The sequence below is a fragment of the Typopeltis vanoorti genome, chromosome 14 (genome assembly GCF_054136105.1).
Source record: "Typopeltis vanoorti isolate ZY-2024b chromosome 14, IOZ_Tvanoo_1.0, whole genome shotgun sequence".
NCBI classification, from domain to species: Eukaryota; Metazoa; Arthropoda; class Arachnida; order Uropygi; family Thelyphonidae; genus Typopeltis; species Typopeltis vanoorti.
This window is the reverse complement of record NC_143562.1, coordinates 111,055,863-111,075,926: the sequence shown is the minus strand read 5'-3', so window position 1 is coordinate 111,075,926 and position 20,064 is coordinate 111,055,863. Positions and strand designations below refer to the sequence as shown.

The 20,064-nt window shown below is 36.7% G+C and overlaps 1 protein-coding gene across 3 annotated transcripts in view; it reads right to left on the bottom strand.

Annotated features, from left to right (window-relative positions):
* LOC150099834 (leucine-rich repeat-containing protein 49-like) overlaps window positions 1-20,064 on the bottom strand; it is an 853,241-nt gene that overhangs the window by 138,106 nt on the left and 695,071 nt on the right. For all 3 annotated transcript variants that reach the window (XM_090403687.1, XM_090403689.1, XM_090403688.1), the window contains one exon: window positions 15,900-16,037. In XM_090403687.1, coding sequence (XP_090259813.1) covers window positions 15,900-16,037 — 138 coding nt within the window. The remainder of the gene's footprint in view (window positions 1-15,899; window positions 16,038-20,064) is intronic.

Below are 20,064 nucleotides of genomic sequence, written 5' to 3'. Positions count from 1 at the left end.
GTGAGAATTACAGAGGTATTTCCCTACTGAGTGTTCTTGGCAAGATCTATGCCAGTATACTTGAGAAACGGTTGAGAAGAATTGTGGAAGAAAAGCTTGGTGAAGAACAAGCTGGATTCAGGCCAAATAGAGGCTGTCAGGATCAGATCTTCACTTTACGACAAATAGTCGAGAAACCATGGGAATATAACAAAGATCTGTATTTAAGTTTTGTCGATTTGGAAAAGGCATATGACAAGGTACCAAGAGAGAAGCTATTCAATACGCTGCAGTTATATGGTGTCAATGGGGCATTATATCAAGCAATACTTAGTCTTTATTTGAGTTGTAAGTCAGCAGTTAAAATTGAAGGAAGTACAGGAAGATGGTTTAATGTTAAATCTGGTGTGAGACAAGGATGTACATTATCCCCTCTGTTATTCATTATCTATATGGATCATATTATGAAGGAAAGTGGTATTAAACCTGATATCAAAATTGGAGATGTTAATGTCAGCTCTTTGCTTTATGCGGATGATGTTATACTTCTAAATAAATCCGCTACAAGTCTGCAAGATTCTCTGACTAAATTGAATAGCTGTTGTAATAGATATGGTATGAAGGTCAGCAATAAAAAGATAAAGACAATGAATATAGGCAGAATCATTGAAAATGTCAACTGTGTTGTGAATGGAGAACCTGAGGAACAAGTAAAACATTTCAGCTACTTAGGCACAATTTTTACTGAAGATAGTAAATTAAATATAGAAATAGACAACAGAATCAGCAAAGCTGGTATGGTGGGAAGTCTATTGAATAAATTCATATGGAATAAGAGAGAAATTAGTCAGAACACTAAATTAGCTGTATACAAGACAGTGTTCAAACAAGTTTTAACTTATGGATCTGAGAGCTGGGTCAGAAGTAAAACACTTGACCAAAGACTAGAGACCGCAGATATGAGAGTCCTGAGAAAGATTAGAGGCGTAAACAGATGGCATCAATGGCAGTATCATATTAAAAACGAGGATATTAGGAAAGAACTTGACATTGTCTGCATACAGGAATGCATTAGCAGAGCTAATCTCAGGTGGTATGGTCACTTAAATAGAATGGGAGAGGAAAGATTAGCAAAACAAGTGTTCTCTGACAGGTTGGCAGGAAAACGACCCAGAGGAAGACCAAGATATAAGTGGATTGATACGGTACAAAGTGCCTTAGATGATAGAAATATAGGATCTGATAATGTTGGAGTCTTGACAAGTAACAGACTGATTTGGAGGAAAATTGTAGATAGGAGATTAATAATGATGTCATTTTTTTCATGTAGTACTGTCATATCCTGTACACCCCTTGAGGATACATAGCAGGAATTTGATGATGATGATGATGATGATATATACATATGATGTATATAGTCATCCCTCGATTTACATCGGGGTCCCATTCCACCTGTCAGGACGTAAGTCGGTTTGGACGCAAGTCAATACATTAAATCAACATAGTTATAGGGGTTAGGGACTTAACAGTAATAAGTATACTGTCATTTTAATTTTTGAACCTTATTATAAAACTGTACTTTGCATTACTGCCACTATAAATCAGGAGAATAATCATCCAAATCATTCTCCACAATCACATCTTAATTACCTTCCATATGTGAATGACCAGGCTGCGGCTCTTCTGGTGTATCCTTTGTTTTTTGATGAAAATATCCAGTGTGCTTTGCTTATTCCTCTTCTTCTTTTCATCATAAATTTGCTTATAGCAAGCAAACGCATCATGCACTTTCCTTTCTACTAATGCGTAGCATTCCACATTGGGGTCATTGTCTTCAGCCATTTCGAGAACATTGCTAACTGCTGAGAACATTTCTGCAAGACCCTTCACTGTGAATTGTTTAACTACCTCTTCTTGTTTCTTTTTTCCTTATTCCTTTTCTCGTTCTTCTTCTTCTGGAACACGTTATTCCTCCAGTTCGACCAATTCTTCTGGTCAACTCCTCAGGGGCACTTTCTATAAGTTGAACTACGTTGTCATCATCATTCACTTCGAGATTCAGATTGTTTGCTAGGCCCACTATTTCTTCACTCAATTTACAAAGATCTTCATTTTTTTTCAAAACTTCCAAAATTGTGCAGAAACCTTTTAATGTCTTTTTCCATATACCACTCATACATTGAGAGATCACTTCGTCCCTAAGTCACAGCAATATTTTTAATAGATGAGTCTTTGACTCTATGGAGTCTTGGATAATAATAATAATAAGATAAATGTTGAATGCTTTTCCAGAATTGCATGCGAGTCTGGTCATTTCCTTCAGTAGCAGTAGAAAGCTTTAAACACTGAAAGAACTCCCTGTTAGCCATTGGCTGGATCAATGAAGTAGTGTTTTTTTTTTTTTTTTTAAATAACAAAACCTGTGGTGCAATCATAATTAAAAGAAACACACATATTAACCACAGTGAAATTATTTAATTGTAAATATTCCATCCTAAGTATCTTAGGATATCATCAGTACAATAGTTTAAAACAATAATAGGAATAACATACAGTTAGGGTGCATGATTACAATAGAATTTCATTAAATGTGCGTAACGTGTTACAAAAAAAAAATAGTAATAATAACTATATAACACAATTTTGTTTGACAATTTCCCATACTTTAGGAATAGTAAAAACTTCATTGCAGTTTAAGTTTGGTCTGTGTAGTAGAGCTTTAGAACTTTCTTTGTATAAACGTTCATGTTTATCTATGTAAAAGTTTAGACTTTTCCCAATGGATCCTATGGTTTGGATTTTCAATTCCATGCTGAGAGGAGCCAGATTTTTGCGGTTTAAAAAGACGAATGTGATCTTGATGTTCCAAGATGCGTTTTTGAACAGATCTACCTGTCTGTCCAAAGTAAGACAATTAAATGATCAAAGGCATCTCTGAACGTCTTTCTAAAATTATGAAGAAGTACAATTTTGCCACTTCTTACAAACCTATCAACCAAATTTACAACTTGTTACCTTCTCCTAAGGACAAACTCTCACCTTTGATGTTGCCTGGCATTTATGAAATTCCATGCTCATGCAAATTGTCTTACTTTGGACAGACAGGTAGGTATGTTCAGAAACGCATCTCGGAACATCAAGACCACATTCGTCTTTTTAAACCGCAAAAATCTGGCCTCTCTCAACACGGAATTGAAAATCCAAACCATAGGATCCATTGGGAAAAGTCTAAACTTTTACATAGATCTTTATATAAACATGAACGTTTATACAAAGAAAATTCTGAAGCCCTACTACACAGACCAAACTTAAACCATGACGTTCTTACTATTTCTAAAGTATGGGAAATTGTCATACAAAATTGTGTTAAATAATTATTTTATTTTTGTAACATGTTACACACGTTTAATCAGATTCTATTGTAATCATGCACCCTAACTGTATGTTATTCGTATTATTGTTTTAAACTATGTACTGATGATGTCCTAAGATACTTAGGATGAAATATTTACAATTGAATAATTTTCACTGTGGTTAATACGTGTGTTTCTTTTAATTATGAAGTAGTGTTTGGAGGGAGAAACATGACTTTGAATATGGTGAAGATCACCGATATAAGACAGATGACCTGGAGCATTATCTAGAATTAATAAAATTTTAAATTCTACATTTTCTTTCACACAATTGCTTTGCATTTCATTCTCATAACAGTTGATTAAGGCATCCACAAACAATTTTGGAGTCATCCATGACTTCTTATTGCTCCAATAATGAACTGGAAGAGTATGCTTCCAAATGTTTTTGAAGGCTCGTGGATTCTCACTGTGCCATATCACAAATGGTTTCAGTTTATATCTAGCTACATTACCCCCTAACAGAATTGTAATGCGGTCTTTAAGAGCTTTGGTCTCTTCCAGATTAAATATTTGCTGTGGCAAATATTTTTCCTCCATAGTAATTTTATCCAATTTCTCCACAAACTCCTTGGCAGCCTTCTCATCAGAACTTGAAGATTCACCATAGACTTTCACATTATGTAGTGCAAAACACTGCTTGAATTCTCATGAACCAACCAGAAGCAGCATTGAATTCGTAGTTATAATCTGATCCTGCTTTATCCTTCAACATGTTGAAGAAACTTAGTGCCTTGGAGGTTAGGATCATGGTGCAAAGAAATATGCACTTTTGGTTCATATATGTCAATGACATTTTTGCTATCTGGAATGGCTCTTTTGAGTTCAACAGTTTCTTTCTAAGTTAAATGCACTTCATCCAAGGATCCAGTTCACCCTACAAGTAGAATCAAATAAGCAGTTAGCCGTTTTAGATCTTTACCAACTAGATGGTAACCTACATTTCTCGGTCTATAAAAAGAAGACTCATACAGGACATTATATCCATGCTGAATCTCATCACCATCCCAGTCAAAAGGCAGGAACTATTAAAACACTATTTCATCGGGCCCACTCCTTTTGTTCTTCAGGCAATCTGTTACAAAAAGAACTGCAATATATTATTTCCTCCTTTTTATCTAATGGATATAAGAATTCCTTCATCAAAAGAGCTTTGAGTAGTTTTAATATGTCTTCCTCTTCAAATACAGAAGAAATAACGCACATTCCTATCCCTTATGTGCATGGCATTAGTAAACGTATAGCAAACGTTTTAAAACCATTGAATATTTTTGTTGCCTTTCGACCTTTTAGAAAAATCTTCACCTTTCTCATTTCTCCAAAGGACAAGCTTCCACATCTTAGTTATCCTATCAATGACATTTTTGTCTACCAGATTCCTTGCTCTTGTGGATTATCTTATTTCGGACAAACAGGAAGATCTGCCTCTATTCGGCAAGAAGAACACCAGTCTTATATTCAATACTTTGAACCCGAACAGTCTGGACTTGCAGAACATGCCATCATCACTAGACATAGAGTTCATTGGAACAAGACAAGAGTCCTTCACAAAAGTCGGTTCCTCGTGGAACGTCTTTATAAAGAAACATGTGAAGCTCTACTTCACTCTCCAAACTTAAACAGATCCAATGGTTTACGTCTATCCCTTTTATGGGAGATAGTACTTTATAAATCAGGTAATCTTTCCTAACTTTTTATTGTATGTATATATATATATATATATATATATATACATATTTATTTATTTATTTATTATTTATTTATATTTATTTATTTATTTTAAATTAGGAAATTTATTGACCTTTTTTAGTTATCTTACATTAGCTACTTAGGTGGTGCCCTTTGGAATTGTCAGTTATTGTCCAATTAGCTTTATAAATGTACTGAAGATGCGTGCGATACACAGGCAAAAATTATATTATTAAATAATAATTTATGAGTTATTCCGTTATTATATTTTTGAATCTTCATATTCCATTGATATCTTCATACCCAAGAGTGTTAAAGAAAAGAGCTGTCCGCATCACAACAGATAACAAGGATCTTCAAGACGAGTTAACATTGATATCTAATGATCTGTACTTGAACGGCTACCCACGAAGAATCGTCAACAAAATCCTTTTCTATGAACCACCAGAAAGAGAGCGAGAGGATACTCAATATATCAAAATTATTGCAATTCCGTATGTGAGTAGCATCTCCAACAAGCTTGCTAGTCTCCTCAAACCACACAAAATAAGAGTGACATTCAAACCTATAGAAATAATTCGTAAACTACTAAGATCTCCAAATAATCATCCTTTCTATAAATATGCTGGAGTTAACAATATTCCATGCTCATGTGGTTCAAGTTACATCGGGCAGACATCAAGAAGCCTCAGAATTAGACAGAAGGAGCACATTGGTTACGTCAAAAACAACAGACAAGAGATATCAGTCCTGTCATCTCATTTTTTTATAACTAACCATGTCATTGAGTGGGATAAAAGCTGTTCCCCTTACATAGAAGAAGACTACCGCTCACGAATATTTAAAGAAGCAGCTACAGTCACTCGCTCTGTTGATAACCTTAACAGGAACCAGTGTTTAATACTCCCAGAATATGGAAAACCCTAATTAGATCTCTTAACACACAGGAAATGAACTTCAATGCAAACTACAGAACATGCCTTAGCAACAACTAGTTAATCATGTACACACGATACGTGTATCACTCATGTTCAATGCTATTTTATTTTGTAACTATAATCGTTAGAACTTTACAGTTATTCATATTTGTGTAATGCTTTTTAACTAAAGTGCTTGTACCCTGAAGATGCCAACAGTTGAAGTTTGGTGAAACTAGTAGGTTTAATAAATATTTATTAGTTAACACTTGATCTATTGTCCAAATAATTACTCTAAACATATTTATTTATACTGAAGCAACTATACAAATTACACATTAATGAATTACTACTTCTTACTTCACTCTAAGTTAAACACTTTAGAGGAAAACTTCCTTTAGAAAATTTACATAATCATGCAACATAACACAAATTATTAAGCAATTAAATGAGAAAACTATCAGCCCATTTACAATTTAGGAATTATCATGCCTTGTTAACTATAACTATAAATTCCAGCTTTCACTTTATATAAACTTCTCTTTATGCAAACTGTTTCCATACCATATATAGTAACTCTATAAACTTATCTGTCCTTCTAAAACAGTCTCTCATAACATAGACAAAATTACACTGAAAATAAACTCACATGACTTCTTTATCTCTATAGTGCACTTGTTCACTTTACTGATTCCCTGTCTTCTTTTCTGTATCAGGTCTTGGGCTTTCACTTGGAGATTTCATGAACACCAACATTTCATCGATGAATGGTTGGCGGGGCCTGGAGCACAATATCCCGGCGTTTTAAGACTCGGGTAAAGGTCTGATGGTCAAGGCTTCATTCAGATTGTCACACTGGCAATGCATTTGATCCAGTGCTGCTGCTCCCTCAGTAATTAGTCGGCTCTTAGGGCTATCCGTCACAACATCATTCAAACTGGATGAAAGTCATGGATCGACGATGCTCTCTCCTCTTTTCCTGGTGTCGATGTCGATAATTTTTCTTTTTCCATGATGCCTTATATTCAGATTTCGTGGGAGCTTGGACGAAGGTTTGAGACCCCCGAACATTCCTACAAACTCTTGACCTTTTCTTAATTGCAGACTTCTAGCTCTCCCGGAAGTGTGCATTTAATCTCATTAACAGAATGGCATAGCCATATTACATGTATACCGCCCCCTTTTAACACTGCCCTTGAAGGCGGTATCGGACTGGCAGGTTTCTTTTACATTTTATACTAAATACTAACATCAATATATTTCTGATTTCTAAGGCATTGCCCTTGAACTTAACATTTTCAGACATCTTCTATTTACACAATTTAGCATGCTAATTCCTCTGGATTTTAATACATGGGCTTTTAGTATTCTTTATGTAGAAGAATACAAGGTTACTTTTGTGATTTTAAGATGTGATCCCCGTAAAAGTCGATGCAAGAAAATTGGAAAATTTATGCTGCATTGAATTTAGCATCATGATAACTGCCTTTTCCAAAGATTCATCTGCTTGCATAACACACCCAAATTAACTTTTGTTTAGCGATCACTGCCTTCAAGTGAAGAGCATTCTGTCTTCATATCCTCTGAATCCTTCTTGTTAGTCATTCTTGTGGTCAGTGGGATTCTTAATAGTCTTCTCCACATCTTCGACTCAAATGAATCAATTTGCTTTGTCTTTCTTTAAATGATGCAGCTTTAACATCCATATAGTGCTATTGGAAATATCACTGCTTTAACAATTTTAACTTTCATGCCTTGCTAACATCCCTATTTTACGTAAATTTTGCCAAGTTTAACACAGCTATTCTTCCCATGGCTATTCATCTTTTAATTTCATTTTCACATTGATGACCATTTTTTATTTGAATTTAAAGAATTTTGAATTTGAAGGAAAGTTGGAATAGAAACTATAACACATTTTAGGAATATTAGTCAAGTGACTAATATTTATTAACGCATGTCTCAGGAACATGATTTATTTGTTACGAGGCATGATGTAATTGGCATGAAAGTTCATTTCTTTGATGTTCAGTGTTCTGGTTAAAGTTTTCCAAATTTCTGGTAGGATTAGATCTTGATTCTTATTTAGGTTTCCTGGTGAACGGGCGACTATAGCAGCTTCCTTGAAAGTTCTGGAATTAGTTCTCTTCTATATAAGGCATATGACTCTTATTCCACTCAATCAGATGGTTGGTAGTGGCGAAGTGGGAAGAAAGGTCTGAAATATCTTGTCTGTTGTTTCTAACATAGCCTATGTTAGAAACAACAGACAAATCCTTCTGCCTCGTTTCGAAGCTTCTAGAGGTCTGACCAATGTAACTAACACCACAGGAGCAAAGTATATTATATACTCCACACTTGTAGAATGGATGAGGGTCTTTCGGTGATCTTAAAAGTTCGTGAATAGTATTGACTGGCTTGAATGCTACTCTAATATTGTGTGGTTTTAGAAGGATAGCCAATTTTTTGGAAAAGCTGCTGACAAATGGAATAGTTATAGTACTGATGTATTGGGTGTCATCACGTTGTCTTGGTATATCCGAAAAGAGAATCTTGTTGCAGAGTCTTTTAGGATAACCATTTAAGGATAGCTCTCTGGATATTGTAGTTAATTCTTCTAGTAAGTCATCTTGGTGTGTGGTGTGCTATATAGCTCTTTTCTTAAGCATATGGATAATGCTAAGTTTCTGGGATATACCACAAAGACAACGTGATCATACCCAATACATCAGTACTATAACTATTCCATTTGTCAGCAGCATTTCCAAAAAATTGGCTATCCTTCTAAAACCACACAATATTAGAGTAGCATTCAAGCCAGTCAATACTATTCGGAAATTTTTAAGATCACCGAAAGACCCTCATCCATTCTACAAGTACTCTAGAGTATATAATATACCTTGCTACTGTGGTGTTAGTTACATTGGTCAGACCCTCTAGAAGCTTCGAAACGAGACAGAAGGAGCACATAGGCTATGTTAGAAACAACAGACAAGATATTTCAGACCTTTCTTCCCATTTTGCCACTACCAACCATCTGATTGAGTGGAATAAGAGTCATATGCCTTATATAGAAGAGAACTAATTCCAGAACTTTCAAGGAAGCTGCTATAGTCGCCCGTTCAACAGGAAACCTGAATAAGAATCAAGGTCTAATCCTAACAGAAATTTGGGAAACTTTAATCAGATCACTAAACATCAAAGAAATGAACTTTCACGCCAATTACATCATGCCTCGTAAAAAATAAATCATGTTCCTGAGACACGCGTATTGTCTCGCACAGCACTAATTTTGTATGAATTAGAACTGTCAGTTAAAACCTAGTCTGTTACCTTCATATCGCTTACCAATTGTATCCTTGAAGATGCCGATAGCAAAAATCGGTGAAACTAGTAGGATAATAAATATTACTCACTTGACTAATATTCCTAAAATGTTATAGTTTCTAATACAAGTAGCCAAGAAAGAAAATCACACTATGAAAGTTGGAATAGTTTAAAGATAATGCATTTGAATGGGTTTGGTGTTGAGCAATTAGAAAGGCTGTTATTTTCTGAGAAGAGACAGAGTTAAGAAGTAATGTAATAAATGATCAAAGTCTACTTGCAAAGCAGGATAGCACAACTAAATGGATTGTCCAACATGAAAAAGATGGATACGAGTTTGAAGATATGGTTGCAGCAGCAGCACAAGGTGATGGAATGCATAAAGGTGAGCATGAGATAGGTAGGAATGGAAATCAGTCAGGATCAGGGAAACAGAAGTGGTCAGACCAAAGAGAGAGGTGTGGTATAGTAGCTAGAATAGAGAATGTTGGTACTGGTAGAATGGCTTCAAAGACACAGGGATTGTTAGGTTTGTACACAAATGTAAGAAGTATTCAAAACAAGAGAGCAGAGTTTGTTGCATTGACTGAGCAGGATGTGATGTCAGGAATATAAATGGAAGAAAACTGGAAATGGAAGCATAATTTTCTAGAAGGATGGAAATGTGAAAAGATGAGGGGGGGGGATGCTATTAATGATTGCAGAGGAGTTGTGTCCACCAAGTGCGATAGTTGATAGTGCATGCACAGATTTTTAATCTATGTATTGTGAAGTTGAAATTAACAGGATAGTATATCTTACAGGATGCTGTTATAGGCCAGGGAATGTATCGAATACTGATTGCATAATGTCTAGGTAAATTGGTTGGGTATGTAAAAAGAAGGTGATCCTGATGGGAGACTTTACTCACAGGAATATAGAATGGAAGAAGGAGATAGTGTATGGGAACAAGGAGAGTGAGTTTGTTGAATTTCTGAGAGATAAATATCTTAATCAGCATGTGACTGAAGCCACTGGAGGCTTTAATGTTTTGGATTTGGTGACAACTTCACAAGATGTAGTTGTTAATGGTATTAACACTGCCACTGGTTGGTGAGAGTGATCATATGAGATGATTGTTTGGAAAGTGGTGAAACAAGAAAAGGTTACTGCCAAAAATGAATATACGTGGAAGTATAAATAGATATACTAAGGTCTGTAGTCAATTAGCATCAGTACACTGGGTAGATGAGCTGAGCAGAAAAGATGTTGACAATGCAGGGAAACTCAGAAGGCAGTATCTGACAAAAACAATGTATAACTGCCTATCAGGGGTTAGGTGAGTGAATAGAGTAGGAGTGAAGTGAATGAACGGTGAAAATATGCAAGCTACGTTGGAAAATAAAATTCTATGGAGGAGGTACAAGACAGTGGCTGGTGATTGGATCGATGAAGAGTATAAAGTGCAGGCTAGGAAGGTAACAAGCATGGTAAAGAAAGAAAAGCTGCAGTATAAGAGAAGAGACAAGGTTAAGAAGAAGAAAAGGTTAATTCAAGGGAATTTTTCTGCTATATGGTAAAGAAGAGAAAGAATAATTATGGAAGTTGACACTGGTGGACAGTCATGGCAGCAGAGTGGCAGTTGCAAAGGATATAGTGGAATCACTGAATGAGCACTTTATCAGTGTATATCATACTGGTGTAAATGATGTGGTGCAATATATAGAAGGGAGGGAAGTATTGAGAGAATTGGAAGTGAAAGAATCCAAGATGTATCAGGTGTTGATTGGGTTAGATGTTAAAAAGGCTGTGGGAATGGATGACATATCACCACGTATTCTTAAGGCATGTGCACCACAGTTGGCTATGCCCTTCATCTGGTTATTTAATGAAAGTCTTGCAATAGGTGGAATTCTTAAGGAGTGGGAAGAAGACAAAATAGTACCACCCCACAAGCATGGTTCTGGGATAGAAGTTTTCAATTTTAGACCAGTCTGTATAACTGCAGTTGTAGTCAATGTGTTGGAGAGATTGGGTAGGAATAGAATACAGGATTAGTTGGATGGCCATTTTTTATGGTGGTCAGCATGGATTTGTAAAGAGGTTGGTCCTGTTTTAGAAATTTCTTGCATTTTATGATAAGGTATACAAGTTAGTTAGATAAGGGAGAATTATATACAATGATATTCCTCATCTTTGCAAAAGCATTTGATAGATTAACACATGATAAGTTAGTGTTGCAGAGGAAGGGAACAGATTGTATATTGGTTAGATGGACTGGAGGTTAACTCCCTGAAAGATACCAGCAAGTTGTATGTGATGGAGCAGTGTCTCACAAAAAGAATGGTAACCAATGGCATGTCCCAGGGTTCTGTTCCTGGACCCCTGCTATTTAACTTGTTTGTAAATGAAATATCATGTGGACAGACGGGGGGATCTTCAGTTGTTTGCTGATGATGTAAAGTTGGGGAAAATTATAAGTAGCACTACTGATGTTAATTCTCTTTTGGAAGATTTGAACAGACTTTTGACTTGGACAACAGAATGGGGTTGTAGTTTTAATATTAATCAGTTCAAGGTGTTGCATTTTGGAATACAGTAATATAAGGCTGTGTACTATGTTGAAGGTGCCATACTGCAGGAAGTGGATGAGATTTGGGAGTGATGCTTGACAGTAGACTGAAGTTTAGAGGGCATATTGCAAGTGTTGCAAAGGCTGTATATTGTAATGCTGCTATGATAAGAAGTACTCTAACATAACACTGTATAAAGCACTTGGTCAGACAACACTTGGACTGATTTGCTCAGATATGGTTACCTGGTTTTCAGTGTGATGTGGAAACACTGGAGAGAGTCTAGAGATGAATGACTAAGACAATATCAGGACTTTGGAATGCTGGCTATGGACGAAGTTGAAGAAATGTGGATTGCAGAGTTTGGTGGATGGTAGGGAAAGAGGTGATATGTTAGAGACATTTCAGTTAGTGAGAGGATGTTTACAGATTAATCCAGATGAGATTATAAAAAGAGTTGAAGGTGATAGGAAAAAATCCAGATGCCATCCCTGGAAGTTATGTAAGATTGTGGTAAGAAGAGGGTTGTGAATGGAACGCATTACTAAAATGTGTTTTCATGCAAGGAGTTTTAAGGATTTTAAGACTCAGTATGATGAATATGTTGTCAATTGAATGAACCTCTCAATATGAGTCTGCTGACTTCATGGAGGTTTCAATAATAATAATAATAGTTAATCAGAGAACTGTATAACAACCAAGAATAGAATATGGGGTGTGTCGGGGTTGTATATTATTTCCCTATCTTTTTATATTTATGATGAATATATAAGAATGGCTGACTTGGACAAAGATCCTGCAGGGATTGAGATTGGTGGTAGGTAAATAATTTAGACATTCAAATGATACAATCCTTATAGAAGAAACTAAAAAGATCTGAAGCAGATGATTCTGTTAAGAGGAAAAACAAAAAAGTTGGGATTAATTTAAACATCAATAAAACAAAAGTGATGGCTTCTGTCAGTTTGAATGAATTTCTGATTGAGGGAGATAAAATAGAAGTGATTGAAATTTATGATTTACTGGGATCCAGAATAATTATTATTACATAACACCTCCAGCGAGTCCAAGGACTCAACAAGGGAGGGCAGGCATCTACCTACAACTTTCTGTCTTCACCAACTGTGACTACCTTCATCATCTACACCAACGCCATCTACTGCAGACCACCAAAACTAGTATATTCACAGACAATCACAAACATCCAATACCATGGCAGGATTTGAACCCACAGCCTTATGGCTGGAGTGCAGATACGCTAACCACACGATCAACCAGGCTGGCAAAAGTTTCTCTAGTCGGCGACCAGACTTGAACTCAAAGCCTATTTTTGGGCAGTTTAGCACTGAGGAATGCAAACCACTTCCAATGAGCTACAACTCAGCTGATGCAGAGGACATACTGGAGTTGTTCAATGAGCACTTTATTGGAGTATTTCATTCTGAAGAAGGTTTTAATACTAGAGGGATAGGGCAGGTTCAGGGTTTAGAGGAGCAAGAGCAGAGTGTGTTCCAAATACTGAGTACTCTGGATGTCAGTAAAGCTGTGGGACCAGATGGTATTTCACCACAGGTTTTGAGAGAATGTGCTAAAGAACTGACAGCTCCATTGACCTGGCTCCTCAATAAAAGTCTGGCTGCAGGAAAGGTACCAAAGGAATGGAAAAAAGTTAAGATAGTGCCATTGCAGAAGGACAGTAGCAGACTGGAAGTGTCTAATTATAGGCCAGTTTATGTGTCATCAGTAGCTGTTAAGGTCTTGGAAAAATTAGTGAGGGATTATATACAGCATTGGGAAGAAGAGAATAATGTTATCTGTGAGAATCAACATGGATTTGTTAAGGGGTGCTCTTGCTTTAGTAATATGTGTGCCTTTTATAATAAAGTGACAAGAGCAGTTGATGAGGAAAAGGCATTTACTGCCATTTTTTTGGATTTTGCAAAGGCATTTGATAGGGTACTACATGATAAGCTGATACTTAAGTTGCAGCACATGGGTTTAGATGTCGAGTTAGTCAACTAGATTCAGGATGCTGTCTGATAGTTACCAGAGAGTTGTATATGGTGGGACAATATCGAGGCAGAAGGTTACAAGTGGGGTTCCATAGGGCTCAGTACTGGGACCTGTATTGTTTAACCAATATATCAATGACATTGTCAATGGATTGCAAGGGGATATTCAATTGTTTGTGGATGATGTGAAGCTGGGAAGGGTTATCAGTAATAGTGCAGATGTGGCAGACCTGCAAGAGGATTTCAACAATTTGAATAAACTATACAGATGGGCACAGGAATGGGGATATCAGTTTAATGTAGCAAAATGTAAAGTCTTGAAGTTTGGGATCCATCGATGGGAGGCTGCATAATTGATTGGAGGAGCTATCTTGAAGGAAGTAGGGGACACAAGAGATCTGAAGATGATGATTGATAAAATGCTGAAATTCAGGGAGCATATTGCAAAGGTGGTGAAGGTAACCCAGAGGATTGCTGCAACACCGAGAAGGATGCTGACCTGTGGAGATAAAAAGTTATCATTCCGTTGTATAAGACCCTGATCAGACCACACTTGAACTATTGTTCTCAAATTTGGTCCCCAGGATTTGAAGGGAATAAATTAACTGTGAAAGGGTACAGAGGCAGATAACAAAGATGGTTTCAGGACTGTACAATATCAGTTATGAGGATCAGCTGAGGGAATGTGGACTGCAGAGTTTGGTGGATAGAAGAAGGAGAGGTGATATGACCGAGACTTTTAAACTGTTGAGATGTAGGGGTACACGACAGGGTTGACACTGGGGAGTTCTTTTGCTTGGTGGAACAGCAGGAAGGAGCGATGACAAGAGGCCATCCCTGGAAGTTATGAAAGGAAACTGTGAGCAAGAGGGTGAGGAGTGGTTTCTTTGCATGGAGGGTCGTTGAACCGTGGAATGCATTGCCTAAGAGAGTGGTGAGAGCAAGAATGGTCAATGATTTCAAGGTGTGGTATGATACACTTTGTGTTTCCTAAAAAGGACCTCCCACAATGAGTCTCTTGACTCCATGGAGGCCTGAATAATAAAATTACTCCACAGATTTACAAATCAAACTCCCTTTGTCTCTGCCTTAAGGACTTAGATGATCAGGTATTCCCACTACTCTCATCGCATTCCACAGTCTTATGATCAATACAGTCAAAAGTATTATTATAAACAAAAGAGATGAATACTTCCTTTTGAAATTCTCTTGCTATTTCCATAATTTATCTCATGTTTGCTATCTGGTCTCTATTTCTCTCACCTCTTCTAAAACTTGCTATTCTTCTGGTATACCTCTGCTTACATATGGTTCCAGCCTCTACCCCTCCCCCCCAATCACTTGCAACATATTTTATTCACATGTGAAATTGAAGCAATGATTCTGTAATTTCCTTTAAACAGCTTGAGGAGGGGGGGGGGACAAAGAACCCTTTCTAACCAGCATTGTATAAAAAAAAAATAATAATAATAAAAAAATTGAAGGGAGCCTGTGTAGGTGAGTAGAAGTTGTGCTTGCACTCTACGACACTTGACTGCACGATGAAAGACTTGTGTTCGAATCTAGTTGCCGACTAGAGGAACATTTGCTAAGCCTTTTCTCGACCAATTCCCAAGTTAGTCGACATCTAGCACAGGCAAGTGGGTTTTTTCTCCTGAAAACTCAAGTTTTTGTCCCGTAAACTCAAGAAAAATCAGCCATCGAACCCACACTATTTTTCAAACATTAAAAATATTGTGTTATGGTTAGGGACCACAAGATGGCGACACTTGCTAGCCACCTTATTCACTGCTTACTGATTAATTAGTGATGACCTTTGGCCAGATATCTCTGATTGGCTACCAGTGGAGATTGAAATGCCCACTCAGTCTCCAAAAGTTAGATAGGGTAAAATGGCCTCGCCTACTTTCCTATGTAGGAACAAAAAGGCTTTAGCTGATTTTTTATTGCATATATTTATATTATATTATTGCTTAAATCAATTTAAGTCAAAGCATTATGTAAACTAACCTTGATCTTGGAGTATCTCTAGATTTCTTTGAACTTCTTGCCTTTCCTTTACGAGATCTTGGACCACTACTTTTTTTCCTACCAGAAGAACATGAAGCTAATCCATCACAAAATTCACAGGGAATTCCTGAACCATCACTAAAAATAAAAATAAAAGAAAGTAAAATAAATAATAAACAAAACAGGAAAGCTATTTTATGTAAGCAAAAGCAATGGGGAAAAAAAAAAACTTTATCAACAATTGGATCTAGCATAAATTGTCAGGTCAAGCAGATCACAGCACTCCAATTGTTTCTATATTCCAAATTCTTTTGTCCTGGACTGTTTACCTCAAGTTTCTTTTTTTAAAAATCTTCTGCTATTTGATATTTTCACCTTCTCTGTAGTCTTGGCCTTCATTTCAATTTCCATTTCATATGAAAACAATAAATAAATATAGAAATTTTTAACATTTACACAATATACCAATTTCAGTTTTTCATTTAACATCTAGAACAAAGGATTTTTTTTTTTTTTACTAGAACTCAACTCCCTCCCCACTTCTTGCTCTTTCACAATGCTTCACGCAATGAGAGGCCAATGACTACACCTTGTCATCAAGTAACCAGTTGGCAGAGATAAGCCGTTTATAGAATAGCTGGAAAATGTGTAACCGGAATAAATATTTAGTTTGTGACCTAAAGCACAAGTTTAAGCCCAAATTGAATGTCATCAAAGACAGGAATGGAGAATTACTAACAGAAGAATTGGGAATCAAAACCAGATGGAAAGAATACTGTGAGGAACTGTATAATAGAGTGAATAAAGAAAATTTGGAGGAGCCTTCTCACCAAAAAAATTCCGATTTGGAACCTCCTCCATTTTATGCATGAAGTTGAAAGAGCAGTTAAGCAGTTTAATAGCAATAAAGCCTCATGTGCAGATGGAATCCCAGCAGAGTTAATTAAGGCCACAGGGGATGGAGGGATAAGCGTGTTTCATAGATTGATTACAAGGATATTGAAGACAGCATCATGGCCTAGACACCAGAAGTTGGTTTTCATATCACTACATAAGAAGGGAGATATGAAGGCTTGCAAGAACTATAGAAATATTAGTTAACATCTCATGCAAGCAAAATTTTATTGAAGATCATTCTAAATAGGATTGAGTCCAAAGTTGAGGCAGAGATGCCAGAGGAACAAGCAGGTTTTAGGAAAGGTAAAGACACCAGAGATCAGATCCTTTGCCTTAGAAAGATCATAGAAAAATATAAAAAATTCAGACTTCCTTTGGTAATGTGTTTCTTAAGACTACTCTAAAGCTTTTGATTGTGTTCAGGATGTGCAACTGTGGGAAGAAATGAAAAGAACGGGTTTTTCTCACCACACTATCAGGTTGATAGCCAAGGAGCAAGAAATGAAGGTAAGAACAGGTGTTGGATTGACTGATTGGTTTTAGGTTGGAAGAGTTGTTAGGCAAGGATGTTTACTTTCTCCTCACTTGTTTAGTATATATGCAGAGAAAATAATGCGTGAAGCATTGGATAAGCTCAAGACAGGAATTAGGATAGGAAGTAGATTGATCAGTAATCTGAGGTATGCTGATGATACAGTACTCCACTGTAATGACATGGAAGAACTAGGGCAAATTCTTGATAAAGTTAACAAGAGCAGTAATAACACAGGGCTTCAACCCAATCTTAGCAAGACAAAGATCACGGCTCAAAGAAAATACAAACAGGGAAGCTCTTGGGAAACAAGTGTACCTTAATGGAGAAAGAATTGAGGAAGTCAGCAAGTTTGAGTACCTGAGATCCATTATCAACGTGAAGAATTTCTGTACAGAAAATGTCCGAAGAAGATTTGGAATGGCTAAAACAACAGTCAGAAACTTATCTAAAATCTGGAAGGATGGATCTTTCTCCATGGGAATAAAGTTGAGGATTTTGGACGTTGTTGTTTTTCCAACAGCAACTTATGGATATGTGATTTGGAACCTAAAGAGGTCAGATAACAAAAGGATAGCTGGTTTTGAGATGTGGTGTCACAGAAGGCTGTTGAGGATATCATATACTGAAAAGCATACAAATGAATGGGTGTTGGAAAAGATCAGTAGAACTTTAAGGCTCCTTAAGGATACTGACAGAAGAAAGTTAAAATATATTTTGGACACATTGAAAGGATGACTTCTCAGAACAGTAATTGAAAGTAAAGTTCCTGAAAAACGGGGAAGGGGTAGACCTTCAATGAGAAGGATGATTGGTGTGTGTGTGGAGTGACTGATCTTCAGAGTTGAAGCCTCCAGTAAAGCATATAACAGACTACATGGTGAGGCCTGGTGTGGCACATCACCGAGCATCGGAATGACTGTACATGACCATCTGTGGATGCCCAGTGAACATATGGATATGGATGAAATAAATATTTATTCTTAACTGTTCTAAAGGTAATACTGATACAATATATCGATCTTATTAACAAAAAGCATTAAATAATAACTTGAATCAAACAGTACCTACAATTCATATTTCATATTGGAGAGATTGATGATGATGTTCAGCCTGTTTTTCTACCCACTACAGGGTGAAGGTCTCTCCCATTGCAGGAGGGTTGGGACTACTACCCCTATGGTGACCCAGTCCATCTTCGGGGAGTATTAATTCACTTGTATGAATGTATGAAGAGCGGATACGCTAAGCACTTGGCCAATCAGCCCAGCTTAATCAGAGAGATTAAGTTTCATAATTTGAAAAAGCTTACTGAGAGTCAGCAAACAAAAGTTTCCACATGAAATATCTTCATGCTGACTGCTAGTATATGTCACTTAATTTCACATCAAAACCTTATTTCATAAAAAGGTTACTGTAACTTGCAAATTGTGCTGCATTTTTTCAGTTTGGATACGAGTATTCTTCAGTGGTTGTGTTGTTTAAATTTTTTTGTTGTTTATATTATGTTTTGCTACTTGTTTGTTCATGCTGCTTCCTGAAAATGGAATCCATAAAGAAATGCACTTTGGCAACATGGAAGGTTTCTGTCCAAAGGGCTAGTTCTGCTTTGGATTTTCCTCAGTGGATGCAATGCGAAAAGTGCTACATGTATGCACTGAAAAATGTGAAAGATTTGTGGAATGTTTGGGTAAATGAAAAGAAGGAAAGCATTAATGTATGTGAAAATAATCTTGACAGATTAGAGCAATTAGAAATGGGTGTAAGAGTTTGGGACTGTAGTAGAAGAGCTTAGGCAAGAGTTGGTGAAAATGAAAAGTTAAATGAAGCATCTGGAAGAGGATATTAAGCATCTAAAGAATGAGAATTAGAAAGTTAGTATTACAAAGAAAGAGTCAAATTATAGTTGTATGGGGGAATCGATCATTAGAGGTGTGATAACTAATGAAGTGCATAAAACAAGTTTTCCTGGTGGAACAATGAAGCAAACAACTGATGCGTTGCAGAAAAGGAAAGACTGGGCATCAAAATTAATGGTAGCCGTGAACACAAATGACATAGTTGGGGATGGGGAAAGAATGTTGATAGAGACTAGAGGAAGTTGTTAAGGCAGGTAAAGAAGAATAGTGTTGTAGGACAACAGTAAATTGAGAAGGAGAACAGAGATAATGAATAGTAACATGGCTGAGTTGTGTGGGGCAAAGGGAGTTCACAATTTGTAAATCTGTGGTGTGAATTTGAAGGAAAGATGGAATGGTTTAAAGTTGATGGATTGTATTTGAATGGGTTTGGTGTTGGGAAATTAGAAAGCCATTGTTTTCTGAGATGGCACAAAGGCAAGAAGTTCATGCAGCAACGATCAGAGTCTACTTGTGAAGCAGGATAGCACAGCTAAACGGATTTTACAGGAGGAGGAAGATGGATATGAGGTTGAAGATGTGGTTGCAGCAGCACAAGATAATGGAATGCAAAAAGGTGAGGATGAAAAAGGTAGTAATGAAAATCAGAGTCAGGATCATGGAAACTGGCATGGCATGGAAACTATTCTAGCTACTGGAATATATATTCTCTATTCTTGGTACTGGTAGAATGGCCTCAAAGATGCAGGGATTGTTATGTTTGTACACCAATGTAAAGGGTATTCAAGCAAAAGAGCTGAGTTTGTTGCATTGATCCATTCAGTATGCACAGGAATAATCGGAATAAGTGAAACTTGGTTGTGTGAGGAGGGTGTGA